This window comes from Notamacropus eugenii, chromosome 1, assembly GCF_028372415.1.
Source record: "Notamacropus eugenii isolate mMacEug1 chromosome 1, mMacEug1.pri_v2, whole genome shotgun sequence".
In the NCBI taxonomy this organism is placed as follows: domain Eukaryota; kingdom Metazoa; phylum Chordata; class Mammalia; order Diprotodontia; family Macropodidae; genus Notamacropus; species Notamacropus eugenii.
The window spans coordinates 546,800,054-546,820,500 of NC_092872.1; the positions used below are offsets into that span (position 1 = coordinate 546,800,054).

At 36.5% G+C, this 20,447-nt stretch overlaps 1 protein-coding gene across 1 annotated transcript; it reads left to right on the forward strand.

Moving 5' to 3' along the window:
* Window positions 1-841: 841 nt before the first annotated feature.
* Window positions 842-1,786, forward strand: LOC140527549 (olfactory receptor 2AG1-like). The gene has a single exon (XM_072644565.1). It carries the CDS (start codon window positions 842-844, stop codon window positions 1,784-1,786), a length of 945 nt encoding a protein of 314 aa, XP_072500666.1.
* Window positions 1,787-20,447: the final 18,661 nt, after the last annotated feature.

Consider the following 20,447-nt stretch of genomic DNA (forward strand, 5'->3'; position numbering starts at 1 on the left):
TAAATTTCTGACTGACTAATACACAAATGACTAGGCACATTACCTACCCATTACTGTGAGAAAGGAACTTTCTTAGTTGAATAAGTTGTAATTCAGTGAGACAAGACAATTAACAAAGTAGTGTTAGCTGGAATTTATGATTCCAGGATGTGTGTGTATTTCTTCTATATGGCATATGTCTCTGTGACACAAGATAAGGAAAAATCCCACCACTCTGGTTGCAGGTATCCTGGCATAAACAGGTCTTTGAAATTGCTAAAACAGGAAAGGGCATTTTTAACAGTTAATAAAGTTTCAATTGAAATTACGACCCAAGATATCTGTGTTTTCTTTACCATTAACATGCCCTAAGATATGGAAAACATCCCATTATTCAAGATAGTGTTTTGGGTTAAGGGTCTCCTAAGGAATGCTAAGTCAGCCCCATCTGGCTTTGTTGACATAGGAAAAGATATTCTCTGAGTTTACTTCAGAGAACAAAGAAGTTCTGGCCCTTATTAAAGTCCAAAAATTATATTAAATGGTTATCAGTACATATTATAAAGTAATTCATCACCCTTTACTTTGCTTATTTGATGACTATATTTGTCAATTGTTAGATAAGAAATACTTTTATCAGAAAGTAAGCTCAGTAATTGTTGGCAAGAGGCCAAATGGCCAATGGGAAGGCTCTCATCTTATTGACTTATCATATACTGACTTTTAGTGACCTGTAACATCATACATAGGGTTAGTGTTCAGGTTCAGGTTCAGGTTCAGGTTAGGTTGAGGGTATTCCTGGATTTCTTGGGTCTATGTACTTACCTTTCTTTTTTGATTCAGTAAAGAAAGAGCCTGAACAATGGAACCCTGGAATACCACTTTGGAAAATAGTTTCTTTCTCACTGGAATTATCCAGGACAGTAAGTACCCTGGACTGGTTTGTGTCACAATCACATTACTCTACCTGGTGGCTGTGATCTGCAATGGCCTCTTGCTCCTTTTGATTGCTATGGACAAGAAGCTCCATGTGCCTATGTACTTCTTGCTCAGTCAGCTCTCACTTATGGATCTGCTCTATACAAATGTCATTTCTCCCAAAACATTTGTGGATTACCTGAGTGGACAGAGCTACATCTCTTTTTCTGGCTGTGGATTTCAGATATTTCTGATACTGATAATTGGAGGATCTGAAGACACCCTGTTGGCTTTCATGTCATATGATCGCTATGTAGCCATTAGACATCCCCTGAAGTATATGGTCTTCATGAGACCAAAAATTTGCTGGTCTATGGTGGCCACATCCTGGCTTTTGGCATCCATGAATGCCCTTGTACACACCATATACACCATGCATTTCCCTTTCTGTAAAAACAGGGAGATAAGACATCTGCTCTGTGAGATTCCTTTTTTCTTGAAGCTGGCATGTGCTGACACCACAAAGTACCAGTTCATGGTATACACAATGGGTGTGGCATTCCTCCTCATCCCCCTCTCTGCTATCCTTGCCTCCTATACACTAGTTTTGACTGCTGTGTTCCACATGCCCTCAAAACAGGGGAGACAGAAAGCTCTCCTTACCTGCTCATCTCATCTGACAGTGGTTGGGCTCTATTATGGAAATGTTCTCTTGATTTATGTCCTGCCCAGTGCTTATCACAGCCCTCAGCAGGATAATATCTTCTCTGTGTTCTATACCATTATTACTCCAGCCCTGAACCCCCTGATCTATAGCCTGAGGAACCAGGATGTACTGGGAGCCCTAAAGAAGTTGCTAGGGAAAGGCCCTTCAGTTCCAAAATTGTAGAACCCTAAGCAGGCTTTAGCTTGATCTTGCAACTGAGAACTAATAGCTAGTAAATTCTTTCTAGGCTCATTTGCACCTGTCTGGAACATCTCATGGAGCAACGTAATCAAAGCTTTCCCTTTCATTCTTCTAAATTACTGCATTCTGTACATGAGGCTTTTCAGGATGTGATGAGCATTTACAAAAGCGGGCAACATAAGGGAAATTCTAGAGAGGTACAAATGTTTGACTTCAGTAATTCATGGAAATAATTGTGCCTAGGTAACGTAACTCACACTTTTTAATGCATTCTAGAATTCTTCTAAGAAATTGTAGTAAAAATCAACAACTGAGAGCTTGAAGAATACACTTTCCCAGTTTTGAAAACTAATATAAAATTTGTCCTTCTCCAGTCTTGTGACACTTCTCTCAATCTTCATGCTTTTCAAAGAGCACAAATAACAGCTCAGCAATTACCTATGTGAACAGCATGCTCTGTAGAATACTTTCTCCTAGTAAAGATGTCAATGAAGAGTAAATTCACTATTTCCAGGGGAAATTCACTTTTGGCCAACTATGTTAATGAGCTTGACATTTATCAAATAAAGTTGAGGGTCACCCACTGAGCAATAGAGAGCAGTGTACTGGGTATAAACAAGAAGCTCCATGCTAGAAATGGAGAACTATTCAGAAGATACAGTATAAAAGGGGCTATAAGATGGCATCCATGACTAGAAAAAAAAATATGGATAATCACATTGTTCCAGCAAGCAACAATCAATAGACATTGCTTCATTGGCATCCTGTCCAAGATTTTCAGGACATAAAATGAATTCTACAAGATGGGTAGATATGCACGGTTAATCAATGAGTATAGATCTGTAGAAGTACAAAAATAGAGACTGACCTAGATAATTATTTGAGTGCCATTCAGGAGTTGGGGTTAGGAGGCAAAGTTAGGTTCCTGGGATTATTATGGGGATTAGAGGGAGGTACCATTCATATTCATTAAATATGAAATTCTGTATTTCTTCAAGAAGTTCATCTTAGGCTTTGCTATACACTATGAAAGTACTTCCCTTAGCTGTTAATTGAAGGTATGTGGGTCTATAAAGTAATTTTAAAGAATCCAAGTCTCTTTTTTTGTTGTTCCTGACTTTGGAATACCACTCTAATTGAGAGCCTAGAGCAAATTTCCCTGTTAGGTCAAACCTGTTGCATTTTCCCTCTCCTACCAAGGTCAGTAAAAATGTCCTTCAAGGACAGTACAAGGACCACTAGATCTGGAATCAAGATCTGAGTTAAAATCCAGCCACAAAATGATAAAATAAAAATAGTATGTTAGATCTGCATTCAGAATCCCTTAATTCTTTCTCTAGATAGAAATAGCATTTGCCATCATAAGTCTTTTAGAATTGTCTTGGATCATTGCAATGGTGAAAAGTGACAAGGCAATCATAGTTTATCACCACACAATGTTGCTGTTACTGTGTACAGTGATTGTCTGGTTCTGCTCACTTCACTTAGCATCAGTTCATTTAAGCCTTTCCAGGTTTTTCTGAAATCTACCTGCTCATCATTTCTTACAATGCAATAGTATTCCATTACATTTATATATCACAAGTTGTTCAGTTATTTCCCCAACAGCTGAATATCCTCTCAATTTCTGATTCTTTGCTGCTACAAAAAGAGCCACTACAAATATTTTTTATGTGTAGGTCCTTTTCTTTTTTTTATACTTTCTTTGGTAGAAATGGTATTGCTGGTTCAAAGGGTATACATATTGTGATAGTCCTTTGGGCAAAGCTCCACATTACTCACCATAATATTTGGATTAGTTCTCAACTGCAACAATGCATTAGTATCCATAGGTGTGATTCTTTGCACCCCAAAACAATTGCAATAATAAAGATCACTAATCACAGACCACCATAAGATATACTTATAAGGATAAAGTTTGAAATATTGTGAGAATTCCCAGATGTGACACAGACACATGATGTGACCATGTTCTGGAAAAATTGTGTCATAAAATTGCTCAAAATAGGGTTACCACAAACCTTCATTTTGCAGAAAACACAATATTTGCAAAATGCAATAAAGCAAAACACAATACAACTAGATATGCCTGTACAGGCCTTCATTACCTCTCACATGGACAACTGCAACATTCTAATTAATCTCCTTGCCTCAAACATCTCCCCATTCCAACTCATCCTCTACTTTGCTGCCAAAATGATTCTCTTCATTTGCGATTTTAATGTCACACAACTATCCCACCCCCAAACTCCAGTGACTCCACATTACCTGCAGAATTAAAATAACATTTCTGTTTAGCATTTTAAGCCCTTCACTATCTGGCCCCTTCCTCCCTTTCAAGTAGATGATGCACCTACACTGGCCTATTTGCTGTTCCTAATATATGACATTCCATCTCTTAACTCTATGCCTTCCCACAGGTTACTTGCCCTCTTATGGTAGAAATTAAGGTGAACTGAGGCACAAAATTCTATGTACAATTTATTAGTTGGACTAATAGTAATCAATAAAGTGGGTCAATGGCCTCTCTAGATGATCAAAGACCTTGAGTGAGGGCTGACAAGGTTTTTTATAATAAATAGCAAGATGACAGAGCAAAATCCTGAGCAACTTTTTGTGGTGGCAAAGAGTTAGAAATTGAGAGCATGCCCATCAACTGGGGAATGGCTTAACAAATTGTGGTACATGATTGTTATGAAATCCTGTTGTACTATGAGAAATGATGAGCAGGCAGATTACAGAAAAACCTGAAAGGCCTTATACGAACTGATTCAGAGTGAAGTGAACAAAACCAGGAGAACACTGTACACAGTAACAGCAATATTGTACAGTCATGAACTGTTAATGACTTAGCTATTCTCAACAATACAATGATCCAAGACAATTCAAAAGGACTCATGATTAAAAATGCTATCCACATCCAGAAAAAGAACTGATGGAGTCTGAATGTAGATTGAAGCATACTATCTTTAATTTTATTTTTTTCATGTTCTATCTCCTATTGATATGTTTCTTTTTTCACAGCATGACTAATATGAAAACATGTTTAACATGTTATAACCTATATATATGTATATATATAACCTATAACTATACATAACCTATATATGACAAGTATATAACTTAATATACTTGTTTATACATATACATATACATACATATATATATATACCAGACTACTTACTGTCTTGCAGAGGGAGGAAATGAGGAAGGAACTCATTTTTTTTATTCAATCTGAACTCTTGTTTTATTAAATTATTTAACCCATTCATATGTAAAGTTATGAGTTAGGTTTCTATTTTTAATCCTTGTCTCTACTATGACTCTTTTTCTGAATTTAGATTTTAAAAAAAGCATCCTCTTTAAAGATATTGTTTTTTAAGTTATTTTAAGGAAATCTTATTTCCATAGGTTCCCTTCTCTTCACTCTTAAATTCCTCCCTCCATTTCCAGTTGATAAATGGTCAAATGATATAAACAGGCAATTTTCAGAAGAAATTAATGCTATCAGTAGTTACATGAAAGCATGCTCTAAATCACTGATTAGAGAAATGCAAATTAAGACAATTCTGAGGTGTCATGTCACATTTACCAGTTTGGCTGACATCATAAAAAAGAAAAATGATAAATGCTGCAGAAGATATAGAAATGTAGGAGCACTAATGCATTGTTGATGGAGTTTTGCACTGGTCCAGCCATTCTGGAGAACAATTTAGAACTATGCTCAAAGAGCATACTCTTTGTAATTATTCTTTGACCCAGCAGTACCACTGACTAGATCTGTATTCCAAAGAGATCAAAGAAAAAAAGAAAAGGACCCATATGTACAAAAATATTTATAGCAGTTCTTTTGGTAGTGGAAAAGAATTGGTAATTTAGGGGATGCCCATTAGTTGTGGAATGGCTGAACAAGTAATGGGGTATAACTGTGATGCAATATTATCATGCTATAAGAAATGATGGGCAAGACAGTTTCAGAAAAGCCTGGGAAGACATAAGCAAACTGATAAAAAGTAAGTGAGCAGAATTAACAGAATATTATACACAGAAACATTATTGTCATGAACTTCAACTATCAAAGACTTAACTACTCTGATCAACATGATGCAAAATAATTCCAAAGGACTCCTGATGAAAAATGTTATTTGCCTCCGGAGACAGAACTGGTGAACTGAGTGCAAATTAAGGAATATATTTTTCATTTTTATTTTTTGCCATGCACCTCCTCACCATGGCTAATACAGAAATATTTTTTGAGTGTCTTCAAAAGTGTGAGGGGTTAACATATCACTTGCCTTCTCAATGGCTGCAAGAGGGAGAGAATCTGCAACTCAAAATATGAAAACAGAATGCTATAAATAAATAAACATTCTTCTATTCTCCCTATCCCCTCTGTCATCCTTTCCCCTAGCTTTTAGAGTTTATTCATTCCTTTTTTTATTCTTCCTTTTCCATAATTCTCCCTCTTTTTTCTTTCTCCTTTAGTTGGTTAAAATCCTCTCTTACTCTTCTCTCCTTTAACTTACATTATTTCTTCTTCATTCTGTTCCTTATAAAATTAAAACTTTTTCTCTTTGCTTCTTTGGAGAGATTTGCTACTGCAGATTCAAGTTTTTCAATTCCATCAATTATTTCTCCTGTATAGCCCATATATTCTGTTTTGAAGATTCTTATTTCTCTCTTGTACCATTTGGGTACATCCTGCTGGGATTCCATACCCTCTTGAGAATCCAAAGTTTTTGCTGCCTCATGTCATGTTGCTTCATTTTTCTTTGTCCTACTATTTTTACTCAGAGATTTCTGAGTTTCTTTAGATGACATCTTCCTTTCTGTTGTTAATAGCTAAACTTGATATTTCTGTGTTCACTCAACTTTTTTAAAAGAATTTTCTTCTGGGACCTTTGGTAACTTCAGTCTTTTTCTTTTGTTCCCCTGATTCTTTTACTTTTAATGGTGGATCCCCTGAAGGTAGGGACTCAAAGGCAGTCTCTGCCTCTTCCCACACCACACTTGGGAATTCACTTTTCTCTAGCCTCAGTCCCTACACCAAGTGATTTCAGTGAGTACAGAATTGGTCCCAGCAAGATTGTAATCTCTTTTCCTTCTTGCCTGGTGAGACACTCCCCACTGGCATCCTGATCCACTTCTCTCTGTTCTCTAGTTCAATGGCTAAGATGTCCCAGGCTGAGTAAACTTCTGATTTCCTATACCTCTGCCTCCTCTGTGGCCATTAATCACCAGTCTCCCACAATGCTATAATGCCACAGGATGTATAATTTGGAAGCACGTCTCAGTGCCACTTGGGAAAAAACAATTTTATCCCTCCAAGTGGGCAGCAATGATAGGACCTGGCGCTCCACTCTGGGCACAGAAGGGGCGCACAAGACCCAGGTGAACCCCTGGGGCTCTGAACTCTGAAAGAAGTCACTCACACCCACTTCTGGCCAGCAAAATGTCACTTCATGGGTGCTGCACACTCCCGAGGCAGAGATGGGAAGGACTCCTATCCTTCCAGTCTGTACATCTGGCATCACTCCCACCCTGTTTCCTTCCACCTAGGGTGGAGGAACTCCAACTATCAACATTCAGCATCCACCACCTCCTTGAGACCCAAACTCATTTTTTTTTTACAATGATGTTAAAAATTGTCTTTGTGTGTAATTGGGGGAAAAGTAAAACACTATTAAAAAAATAATCTAAGCAATGTAGGCATGTCTTCTGATTGTTTACTGTTAACCTGAAAGTTTGGTTGAAGGAGAGGCAACAGGCTAAATGCATACATTTTTGTTATTCATTCTTATTCCCCTTGACATTAATGGTATACGGAATTCCATGGAGCCAGATATTAAATCTAGCTACCTGGTACAAGAATAGGCTGACTTAAATACATTTTACCATGAGAAAGAAACTCTCTTAGCTGAACAAATGGTAAATTTAGTAAGACAAGACAATTAACAAAGTAGTGTCAGTTGGAATTTATGGTTCCAGGTTATGTGAATTTCCTCTCTATAGCATATGTCTCTGTGACTTGAGATAAGGAGAAAATTCCAGGACTGGTGGCAGGCAACCTTTCATAAATATTCGTAAATTCTGAAACTGCTGGCACAGAAAAGGGCATTTTTAGAGCAAAGCAAAGCAATCTGATTGATTGGGTCAGGCCTGGGCCCTTATTAAAGTCCAAAATTTATATTAAATGATTATCACCATTGAAAACATAGTCAGACTCAAGAATGAATTACATCATTTGATCCTCCTCTTTGGAAACTCCCTTAACCACAGTTAAAATGTGATTTTAATCACAAGACAAAGTTCTCAGGTTATGGGATTAGGGTGCAGGTAATGGGACCTGCTACAATAGTTTAAATTGATGAGATTTGAAGTTTTAGGTTAATTAAGTTTCTCTTGAAAGCAAATTATGCATGGGGTTACAAAAGTGGAAGTAATTACAAGATGAAAGCTTGACCTTTAAGCAAGTTTTTTTTCTGGAATGTGGGTGAAATTTACAAGGTGAAGGAACCTAAAAAAGGAATGTTAAATCTAGTTTGAATAAATCTTAGCAAAAGAGAATTAAAAGCAATTTTCAGTTATATAGCCCATATCTAAAACTCTTCCCCTCTTCACCTACAACTTCTAGTTTCCATATCTTCCTTCAAGACTTAGCTTAAATCTTACCTTCAACTGATACTAGTTTCAGTCCCTTCACTCTGAGATTAATTTCCACTTACCCTATATGCATTTTGTATGTTCATGATTGTTTGTATGTCATCTCCCCCACTGGAACGTTAGCTCCTTGAGAGCAGGGACCATATTTTATTTTAATTTCTTTGTGTTCTCAATGTTTAGCAAGATTATAACTTAGCAAGTGTTTAACAAATGCTGAAATCTCTGAATATCAATGAGATTGTGTCCTTAGTCACCATACTTTCTGAAATTGAAATTTTGTAATCTTTGTGCCTTTTTCTGATCATTCTTTTGAATGCCTGCTATGTTGTTTTGATCACTACAGATGTCACTTGGGATAAGGCCTTTATTTTAATAGTTAGCTTTCCTTTGTTATTTCAGTCTTATAAGAGGATGACTTCTAATTACTAGAATAAATTCTCTAAAAATTTTCATATTACCTTCAACTGTAACAAGAAATTCTTACATGAGATGTATATATAAATATATTAGGTAATAATTCCAAACAATGCATATTAAATAATTTGTTTATAATAAATCATTTTCAATTAGTAACCATATTCGAATGAATTACCTGACTAAAAGAAAATATCTCTTTAAGAAATACTAAATAGATCAAAAATCATTCATCTTTTAAGATAATTAATTGTAGGGGGGGAGGAGCCAACATGGCGGAGTAGAAAGATACACATATGCTAGCTCGAAACACACCAACAAATTCTGGAGCAGCAGAAGCCACAGAACAATGGAGTGGAGGAGATATCTGTTCCAGAGAACCCTGAAAAACCAACCTGAAAGGTCCGTCGCACCCTGGACCTGGAGCAGAGCCCAGCCCTGCCTTGGCCTCACAGCACCAAGAGGAGCAGATTCGAGCAGGCTTCAGGGATGGGATCTCCTGCAGGCCACGAGGATCCCTCCACCCACAGGCCCCAAAGGTCAGTGAGAGAGTCTTTTTGGCTCCACGGAGAGGGGAGCGGGGTGTCTCCACAACTCAGACCTCCTCAGGAGGCAGCAACAGACAGGGGCTCCCAAAGCAGGAAGGAGCTCAGATCCAATGCGTGAAATTCTCTGCATAAACCCCCTGAGGGAACTGGCCCTGTGTGGCAGCCTGCCCCCACCCCAGCACCTGAACTTAATCTCAGACTGAATAGCAGCTCTGCCCCAGCCTAAAGCCCTGAGGTTGGGAAGCAGCATTTGAATCTCAGACCCCAAGCTCTGGCTGGGCGGATCTGGAGGCAAAGTAGGTGTGAAGAGGAAGCTCAGAAGTCAAGTCACTGGCTGGGAAAATGCCCAGAAAAGGGAAAAAAAATAAGACTATAGAAGGTTACTTTCTTAGTGAACAGATATTTCCTCCCTTCCTTTCTGATGAGGAAGAACAATGCTTACCATCAGGGAAAGACATGGAAATCAAGGCTTCTGTATCCCAGCCCATCCAATGGGCTCAGGACATGGAAGAGCTCAAAAAAGGATTTTGAAAATCAAGTAAGAGAGGTGGAAGAAAAACTGGGAAGAGAAATGAGAGAGATACAAGAAAAGCATGAAAAGCAGGTCAACACCTTGCTAAAGGAGACCCAAAAAAATGTTGAAGGAAATAACACCTTCAAAAATAGGCTGACTCAATTGGCAAAGGAGGATCAAAAAGCCAATGAGGAGAAGAATGCTTTCGAAAGCAGAATTAGCCAAATGGAAAAGGAGGTTCAAAAGCTCACTGAAGAAAATAGTTCTTTCAAAATTAGAATGGAATGGATGGAGGCTAATGACTTTATGAGAAACCAAGAAATCACAAAACAAAAACAAAAGAATGAAAAAATGGAAGATAATGTGAAATATCTCATTGGAAAAAAAAACTGACCTGGAAAATAGACCCAGGGGACACAATTTAAAAATTATGGGACTACCTGAAAGCCATGATCAAAAAAAAGAGCCTAGACATCATCTTTCATGAAATTATCAAGGAAAACTGCCCTGAGATTCTAGAACCAGAGGGCAAAATAAGTATTCAAGGAATCCACCAATCATCTCCTGAAAGAGATCCAAAAAGAGAAACTCCTAGGAATATTGTGGCCAAATTCCAGAGTTCCCTGGTCAAGGAGAAAATATTGCAAGCAGCTAGAAAGAAACAATTCAAGTATTGTGGAAATACAATCAGGATAACACAAGATCTAGCAGCTTCTACATTAAGGGATTGAAGGGCGTGTAATATGATATTCCAGAAGTCAAAGGAACTAGGACTAAAACCAAGAATCACCTACCCAGCAAAACTGAGTATAATACTTCAGGGGAAAAAATGGTCTTTCAATGAAATTGGGGACTTTCAAGCATTCTTGATGAAAAGACCAGAGCGAAAAGAAAATTTGACTTTCAAACACAAGAATGAAGAGAAGCATGAAAAGGTAAACAGCAAAGAGAAGTTACAAGGGACTTACTAAAGTTGAACTGTTTACATTCCTACATGGAAAGAAAATATTTTTAACTCTTGAAACTTTTCAGTATCTGGATAGTGGGTGGGATTACACACACACACACACACACACACACAGAGGGAGAGAGAGAGCACAGAGTGAATTGAATAGGATGGGATCAAATCTTTAAAAAAATGAAAATAAGCAGTGAGAGAGAAATATATTAGGAGGAGAAAGGGGGAAATGGAATGGGGCAAATTATCTCTCATAAAAGAGGCAAGCAAAAGACCTTTTAGTGGAGGGAAAAAGAGAGGAGGTGAGAGAAAAACTTGAAGTTTACTCTCATCACATTCCACTAAAGGAAGGAATAAAATACACACTCATTTTGGTATGAAAACCTATCTTACAATACAGGAAAGTGGGGGAGAAGGGGATAAGCAGGGTGGGGGGGACGATGGAAGGGAGGGCACTGGGAGGAGGGAGCAATTTGAAGTCAACACTCTTGGGGAGGGACAGGATCAAAAGAGAGAATAGAAGCAATGGGGGGCAGGATAGGATGGAGGGAAATATAGTTAGGCTTACACAACATGACTATTATGGAAGTCATTTGCAAAACTACACAGATATGGCCTATATTGAATTGCTTGCCTTCCAAAGGGAAGGGGTGGGGAGGGAGGGAAGAAGAGAAGTTGGAACTCAAAGTTTTAGGAACAACTGTCGAGTACTGTTCTTGCTACTAGGAAATAAGAAATACAGGTAAAGGGGTATAGAAAATTATCTTGCCCTACAGGACAAAAGAGAAGATGGGGACAAGGGAAGGGAGGGATGATAGAAGAGAGGGCAGATTGGTGATAGGGGCGATTAGAATGCTTGGTGTTTTGGGGTGGAGGAAGGGGACAAATGGGGAGAAAATTTGGAACCCAAAACTTTGTGAAAATGAATGCTAAAAGTTACATAAATAAAAAAAAAGAAAATAAAGGAAATGGGGATAAGGGAAGGGAGGGGTGTGATAGAAGGGAGGGCAGATTGGGGGAAGGGGTAATCAGATTACATGGTATCTTGGGGTGGAGGAAGGAAGAGATGGCGAGAAAATTTGGAACTCAAAATCTTGTGGAAATGAATATTGAAAACTAAAAATCAGTAAATTTTTAAAAAGTAAAAAAAAAAGATATTTAATTGTACTGAAATTGTTTTCATTATCACAGAACTGAAAAAAGTCATGATATTAACCTCACTAAATAACAGAATTATATCCTGGTTTCACAAATCTTTACATCATTGCCTAATTATTGTTATACCATTGTGAGACATTAAAAAACCTAATGTTGTATAGGATTATGTGACTAGTAATAGGCAGATGAAAAGGTCAAATATCCATTTGCTCGATTGTTAAGTATATAGATAAGACTAAAACTCTAGACTAGATAGCTCAATACCTACATCTTGTTATAGTAGTTCAGATGTGTTCTAGTATTAGTTTATGAAATAAAAATCTAACACAGCATTCATATTGATCACCTGCCACAAAAGAAGAACAGGAGCATAGTTATACAGTTAGAAGAAAATGTTTGCCTTTCATGAGGTCAGTTTCAGGCTAGAGTCATATAGATAATCAATTGTACGGAGCCAGGCTTAAATGTTGGGATACTTTTCATTCAAGAAGAACAATCACATTGAGAAATCAAGTCAGGGTAATCCTATCTCAGCCCATGCCAACAGTCATTCTCTCAGCCTTTCTCATGAGAACTCTACCTGCAGTTCATGGATGTCAACACCATAGGGTTACTGGCATTATGGTGTGTAGGAATCCTACATTATGGATAAAGTTGTGGAGCCAAGGAGGCTCTATGGTCTCCTACTTGTTCTTGAATCATTTCAGTGTGTCCAACTCTGCTATCCCATTTGGGTTTTTCCTGGCAAATATGCTAAAAATAGTTTGTCATTTTCTTCTCTAGTACATTTTACAGACGAGGGACTGAAGCAAATAGGATTAAATGTCTTGCCCAGGGTCACATAGCTAGTAAGTATCTGTCTGGATCTGAACTCATGAAGGTGAGTCTTCCTGATTGCAAGCCCAGTTCTCTATTCACTGAAGCCACCTTGCTGCATAGTCTCCTACTGCTCAGCTCCAAATAATGTAAATATGTATGTTTGGTTTTGATGTTTGTGGCATATTTAGAATAATTAATAGGAGTTTTTCCTTTCCTGAATGATACCTAATCTTAATCACAATATTGGATTGCTTTTGAGAATGTTTGAGGAGGAGGGTCATCATTAATGCTGGGTTCCTTAGAAGGACAGGGAATACTGGCCACTTGAGATATCAACACTCACCAGATTTTATCAAGCTTAAGTTTTAGTTTTTATTCACTGAATTTTTAATCCCTGAAGTGAGGACAACTTTTTGCTTCTTTTCCAAAAATTGGTTTTATATTATGATTTTTTTCTTGTGCATAATATTTTGTCTTTTCTTTAAGTCAATTCTCCAAACTTTCTTGATAAACAACTTGCTAAACAAACTTAAACAAAGATCTTAAGACATTTCAATTTGTGATAAGAGCTTACTTTCATATCAAATCTCTATAAGTATTTATTAAGCACCTACTATGTGTCAGGTATTGGACTAAGTTCTAGAGATATAAAGGAAGGAAAAAACAACCATTGTCCTCTAATAGTTCACAACTTAATGGGAGAATCAATATTTCCTAATTTTTATCTTCTTGGAACTATCTCTCGAGCTCTTAATGATGTAACATTTTTTTTCTGTAACTAATGATCCAATTAAACTTCTGCTGAGATCCTTAATTTCTCCATTCTGAATGTGACTGGTCAGTTCCTTCTATATACCCAAAACATGACTTCTCACTTGCAAACGTCAGTTATTATCCACTGTCTGCAGCTTGATTATGACCAACAGCTACTGAATATTGCCTCTAAAATGTTGGTTAAATAAAGGTCTTTATCTGATGACAAATGTTTCCAACTCATTTCTATGCCATCAAATAAGCAAAGAATGTGTTTAAAGACATTTCATAATTCTGGAATTAACTTGTTTCTCTCACCCTTTTCAGAAGCTGACATGAGAACCACTATGACAAAAGGTACTTCCTGCGGAAACCTACATTGTGTTTCATCAGTCTTTGACATCATTAAAGATTAGCGAAGCCATCATATTTGTCAAACTCATCCTCAGCCCAAATTTTTACCACTCTTCCTATCAAGAGATTCTCTTTGCTACTTCTTCCACTGTGGTGGTAGAAAAAAAAAATGTCATGTTTGTGTTTTTTCACCCCGTGGAATTTAGGATATGAGTTTTGGAAGAAGAGAAGGAATTGTTAACTCTTATAAAGGACACAATGAGAGGAATTTCTTGGCCAATAAATTGGCTATTATGATTCCTCTTCTTTCTCTTAGACCCTAATCTCTCTACTCATTGCCAGTTTCTCCTGATTTGACTGAAATACCAGAAAGTTGATATGACAAATATAGGAACTGGTCACCATACAGGAAAAAATTAATTATCATATGAGAAATATGGTTGATAAATGTTACCAAGTAAAATCATCCAGAGCTAATATACATTTCTGTCTGGTAGTTTATTGGATAGATGTGGGGCTAAAGAGTGGCTGATGTGATAGGAAGGATATTATAGGTATTGAAGATCTCAAGGAAGTCTAAGGAGACCATCCCAAATTCTTTGGAGCTCATTCTGAGCCTTGTGTCCCCATTATTTTTGAAGATCATGTATCTCAGCTACTTATTCAATGTAAGTGGCTCTTGTAAGAAATAAAGTGGTAAGTCTACTTCAGACCTAGACTGAGGGTCATGCACAGAGCCCTTGTAAGCCTGAGAGAAATAGGTTTAGAATCTTTGATCAACACAATGACCAACTATAATTCCAGAGGGTTCTAGGTAAAACATAATGTATTCAGAGAACTGATTGAGACTTTTTTTTTATTGTGGCCAATTTGAGAATTTGTTTTGTTTTACAATAAATATTTCTAATATGGGTTTTATATTACTTACTTTTTCAATTGGGGTGGAGTAGGCAGAGGAAAAAGAATGTGAATCTGAAAATTAAATTTAATTTCATAATAAGAAAATAAACAATGAAGTCAGGAAGAGCTGTGCCAATATGGGAGCAGATATCACCTTAGGAGAGATTTAAGCATGCTAAACAATGATGGCTAAGGAACCAAGAGGAATAGGGCCTGACCCAGGGAAGACAACTGATTCAGACTATGGTATTTCCTGACAAAAAAAGATTGCTGTCACATTCAGAGACTTTGTCATAACACAAAAAAGGGCTGAGGTTCAAGTTTGGATCAAAGAGCTTCAAACCCAGAAGGGACCTCATTGGTCATTAATAGGTACCTGAAGCACCACTAACACATTCCAACTAATTATGTAGCCCTTGCTGGAATACATCTAGAGATGAAAAACACACTAACTTCTGAGGCAGAATGGAATGATCTTTCAGAGGCAGTATGATATAGTAGCAAAATCACCTGCGTTGGCATCGGGAGGACCTGTGTTTGAATCCTGTCTCTAACACTTAGGAGCTTTGTGACTCTTGGCAAGTTGCCCTCTCTATTCCTCAATTACTTTGGCTATAAAATGAGAATTTTGCACTCCTTTAATGTTCCCTCCTGTCATGTCCCTTACAATTCACAATTTCCTCATCTGTAAAACGGGGATGTTAATAGCACCTACCTCAAAGAGTAATACAACATATGTAAAATACTTTGCAAAACTTAAAGTTCTGCATAAACTTCAGCTTTTACACTTAAACTTACTAATTTTTTCCCCTATACTGAGACATAATCTGATTTTCTAGAATTTCCAAGCAATATTTCTGCTTCTGCCTTTGGGGCCTAAAGGTTCATATCTCATCCTTCTTCTAAGTGAAAGCTCTTCAGCTATGTGAAGATATCCATCACATTTTCTCCTTTTATCTAGGCTAAACCTCTCCAGTTCCTTCAATTGAACCTCATATGATATATTTGCCAATCCCCTCATCATCTTGGTCAGCCTCTTCTGAATAAGCTCTTCTTTGCCAATAGGGTTCCTAAACTGTGACAACCAGAAAATAGTTCAGTACTCCAGATTATAGTCTAACCAAGGCAAAATTCAGTGAGCCTATCATCTTCCTTTCTTCTGGACATTGAATTTTTCTTAATGTATTCTTAGATCATTTTTTAGCAACTATATTATATTGCTTAATTATATTAAACTTGCATTCCACATAAACTTCTAGGTCTTTTCCATTCAAACTTATGCCAACTATGCTATACTTAGGCAATGTATTTTCCTTTACCTGAGAGTATGACTTTATATTATTATTACATAATTTTATCTTATTTGATTTATCACATCATCCTAGAACTTATATTCTGATTCTATCATTCAAATGCATTAGCTATTCCACCCAGATTCTGTCTTCCTCAAATCTGACAAGCAAGCTAGCTAGCCTTTTTCCAAGTAATCAGTGTTTAAAAAGCCACTGAATAGGATCAAATAGGGCCAAAGATAAAGAGGGATTATTTAGAATACTATAAGATAGGTTTCTCACCAGATTCTCATGGACAAAATAGTGGGCAACATGATAGTACTGGAATAAAAATGGTTGATTGAATGATCTCCAAAGATCAACGATTTATAGAATGATATTAACATGGAAGGAGGTCACAGGATAATAGACTTAGAGATATAAGGGACTTTTGAAGTCAGTTAGCCAAACTCCTGAATTTTATAGAAGAGAAAAAAGAGATTTGCACAGATGAATGACACCCAATATTACATAAAATAGTTGACAGAGCCAAGATTCAAACCTGGATTCTCTGATTTCAAATGCATCACTCTTTCCACTACTGTATCATTCGGGTTCCCCTATGTATTTGCCCACTGTACAATACTGCTCCCATATGTGTCCTCCTCAAAGGATCTGTCTGTGGCTCCTAATTATTTAAACACATTAATGACTGTGATAAAATCTAAAGTTAGAGGGTTACCACTGAGCTCTCCAAGAAACTGAATTCAGCCTTGCTCCCCTGCCCCTTTACTACCTTCTAATATGATTGTGTACCCTCTTACCTACTCCCAGTAGACCCTGTGCACTACTGACATGACCCATGTAACTATATTTGTTATCTATGTGTCCCATTTTTGTTGTTATTGATGTTCAGTTATTTCAGTCATGACCAATACTTTGTGACCACATTTGGAGTTTTATTTGCAAAGATATTGGGGTGACTTCCCATTTTCTTTTCCAGTTCATTTTATAAATGAGGAAACTGAGGCAACAAGGATTAAGTGACTTGCCCAGGTTCACACAGCTAGTAAGTGTCTGACACTTGATTTGAACTCAGGTCTTCCTGACTGCATGCCTGGTACTCTATCCATTGTCTGTCCCATCAGTCTACCATAACCTTGATGCAGATAATGAAAGTTAAACAAAAGAAGATTAAGTAACTTTCCCAAGGTCACACAGGTACCAATCATCAGAGATGAGATTTGAACACAAGCCCTCCAGCTCTAGACCCCACACTCTTTGCACAGTTTTCTCATTTGTTGAAGTAACAATTATAAAGAAAAGTAGGCAAAAAAGACTAAAATTCAGAATATGATGATGATACATGAAAAAAAAAAGATGAAGAAATACAAAAAAGGGGAACAAAAATTGCTAGGATTCTTTTCTTATATCAAAATATACTAAAATATACTTCTTTAAAACTTTGAATGATAGACTAGAGATAGGAAGGATGTCAGAGTCTATTTAGTCCAAGCCCTTCATTTTACACATGAGGAACTGAGACTATGAGTTTATCTGATAAATTCTAATCAAATCTTGCCACCCCCACTATGTACCAACGAAATTAACTTTTTGAACCGAAGTGTAAAATTTTGCTTTTATCCTTGTTAAAGTCTTTCTACGAACAAACGTAATTCATACTTGACATAAACAGCATAAAGCTTTTTTTAATGACACTAAAAGCAGACTTTCCCAATTATAATTTTCTGTATGTTTTCTGTTCCAAGGAAAATCATTATGCAATAATAAATATAAATAGTAATATGTAATATATAAGCACATTACATTTATTTAGTCAAATTTATTGAGCATCATTTTTGCAGAAATACGGCAGCATAGAAGCTCAAAATTGGAAAGAATTTCAGAGGTTAACTAGCCCAAACTATATTTGAACAGTATCTAGACAAACAACCGTCAACCTCCTGAAACTTTGCTGCCTCCTAACACCCTCTCCACCCTTTCACACCCCTGCTCCAGGCTTTTTCCTACCCTCCAAGGCTGATCAAGGAACCCCTGCTGTCCTGGTTAGCCCAGCATTCCATCCTTTAAGTACCAACAGCTGTTTGGTAAGTCAGCTAGGGCCAAGGAGATAAAGCCTGCATGAGAGGGATGCTGTCGGAGAAGGTGATGGGGGGTGGAGGTGAAGGGAGAAAGATCCATTATCTTCTGAGGTTGTTCATTTCAAATTTAGGTAACACTGATAATTAAGAAATTATTCTTTACATGAAAATTAAGTATACCACCCTTTAACTTTCACTCTTTGCTCCTGATTCTTCTCTCTGGGGCTAACCACAGTAGGTCTAATTCATCTTCCACATGAAAACTCTAACAATACTTGAAAACAGCACTCCCATTCCTCATGTTTTCTATTCTCCAGGCTAGAGTAATATATTCAAAAAACTATGCACTATAATCAGGCTGAATATAGGCCATAAATGCAAATATAAACATCCTTAATTCAAATAATTAATTATATTAAAGACAAAATATAATTCCATCATTGAATTAATAAATGGAAAAATCATCAAACAAAACACATCAGTCATATAAAAAATGCTACAAAGTACACGATTAAAATGACTTTCCTTTATTACAAAAAAAAACTAGCTATATCCTAGAGGTAGTTTTATTGCTTATTAAAAGTCTGAAGTTTTCTCAATGAGACTGAAAGTGAAGTAAGGATTTCCTGTTTTACTATTAGTTAATAGTGCAATAAATGATATCTATAATTCTATGCCAGTTAAAAAATAAGTTCAAGAAATAGACAAATAATAGGAAAACTATTTCTATTTTCAAATAATATAACAATTTTTATGCATCTCCTGCAGAAACAACAAAATCAATACCATTAATAGCTTAAGTAAAGTAGCAAACTGCAAAATAAATCTACAAAAATATTTAAATTTCCTATATATTACTAACAAAATTCACAAGGAAGAGATATCGTTTAACTATAAAAACAGAGGAGAAACAAAACAATAGGAAAATGAGTTAGAGGGAACATATTATTTAATTAAAAGAGCCATCAGCTCAACTTTTCAGCAACATATATCTATGTGGTACTGATCAAAACTTCAGGTACAAAGCAGGACTCCCTGAGGTTGATTATTTGTATTTACCTTTGCATAAGTAATTGCTGATATGTCAGCATGAATATTTTTCGTCTGTTTCACATGGCAAGTTCCAGTGCTAACAATTCAATACAAAATGATGCCCTTCTTTAAGTTAATATAAATATTGTCCACTTTGACATAATACTTGAAAATAATCCCTCTTTGTACATATTAAGTTTGGGCAAAGTCATTCCAAAAAATTCCATGTATACATATATATGTATATATATATGTATACGTGTGTGTTTGTGTATATATATGTATATATATACATATATACAAATTATTTATTTATAAATATTTATATAAATATCATTGTATTTACAAATGCAGTACAAATGTTAGATAATACAATTGCAAATGTATTTTCTTTTCTTCCGAAACTTCTACCTCACCTCATTCACATACAGTGGGATGATTTTCCTTTGTAGCATATTCCAAAGCATAAATCAAATATGTAAATTAATCACCACAGAAATAAAACACTTATATGGTGGGATTTTACATGAAAAATTATGACATGAGACGGTCCAAAGCAGATGTTGGAACTCACCCAAGACCATTAAGGCACTTATTTAAATGGTTTAATATCTCTGGGGTTGTAGAGTCTGAATCATATTTTTATACTCTTCTCAGGGAGGTTGTGAGCATTCATATACAATCCTCTTCTACCACTGAAATTTCAAATTGACCTTGACCTAGGGCCTATTGAGCCTATTGAGGAAACTGAGAGAATTGAGGCAATTGAGTGAATCATACCGACTCTCTATCTTGTAAGTCAATTCTAGAGCTAGCTCAGTTACCTTTCTACTCAATTATGAATCTTGTTCAATTCGTCTTGTGAGAAAACTTTATTCAGTTGTGTGACTTGGGAGAAAACCTTATTCCAGTGTCTAAACCTAGTCCTGCATGTCTGGGAAATTGAACCATCTCTGTTTGCAATTTAGATACTTTTAACTAAGGGTCTTGATTATGGTGACCAGAAACCCAGTCAGATCCTGAGATTGATACAAGGAATTTTTTCACAATAATATATCTCAGGCAACCTCCATATCTTATCTGAAAACTGATCAGTTATTGTTTGCATGTTCCTTTCATCATTTACAGACACTTGGGGGAAGTAGGATACCTCTTTT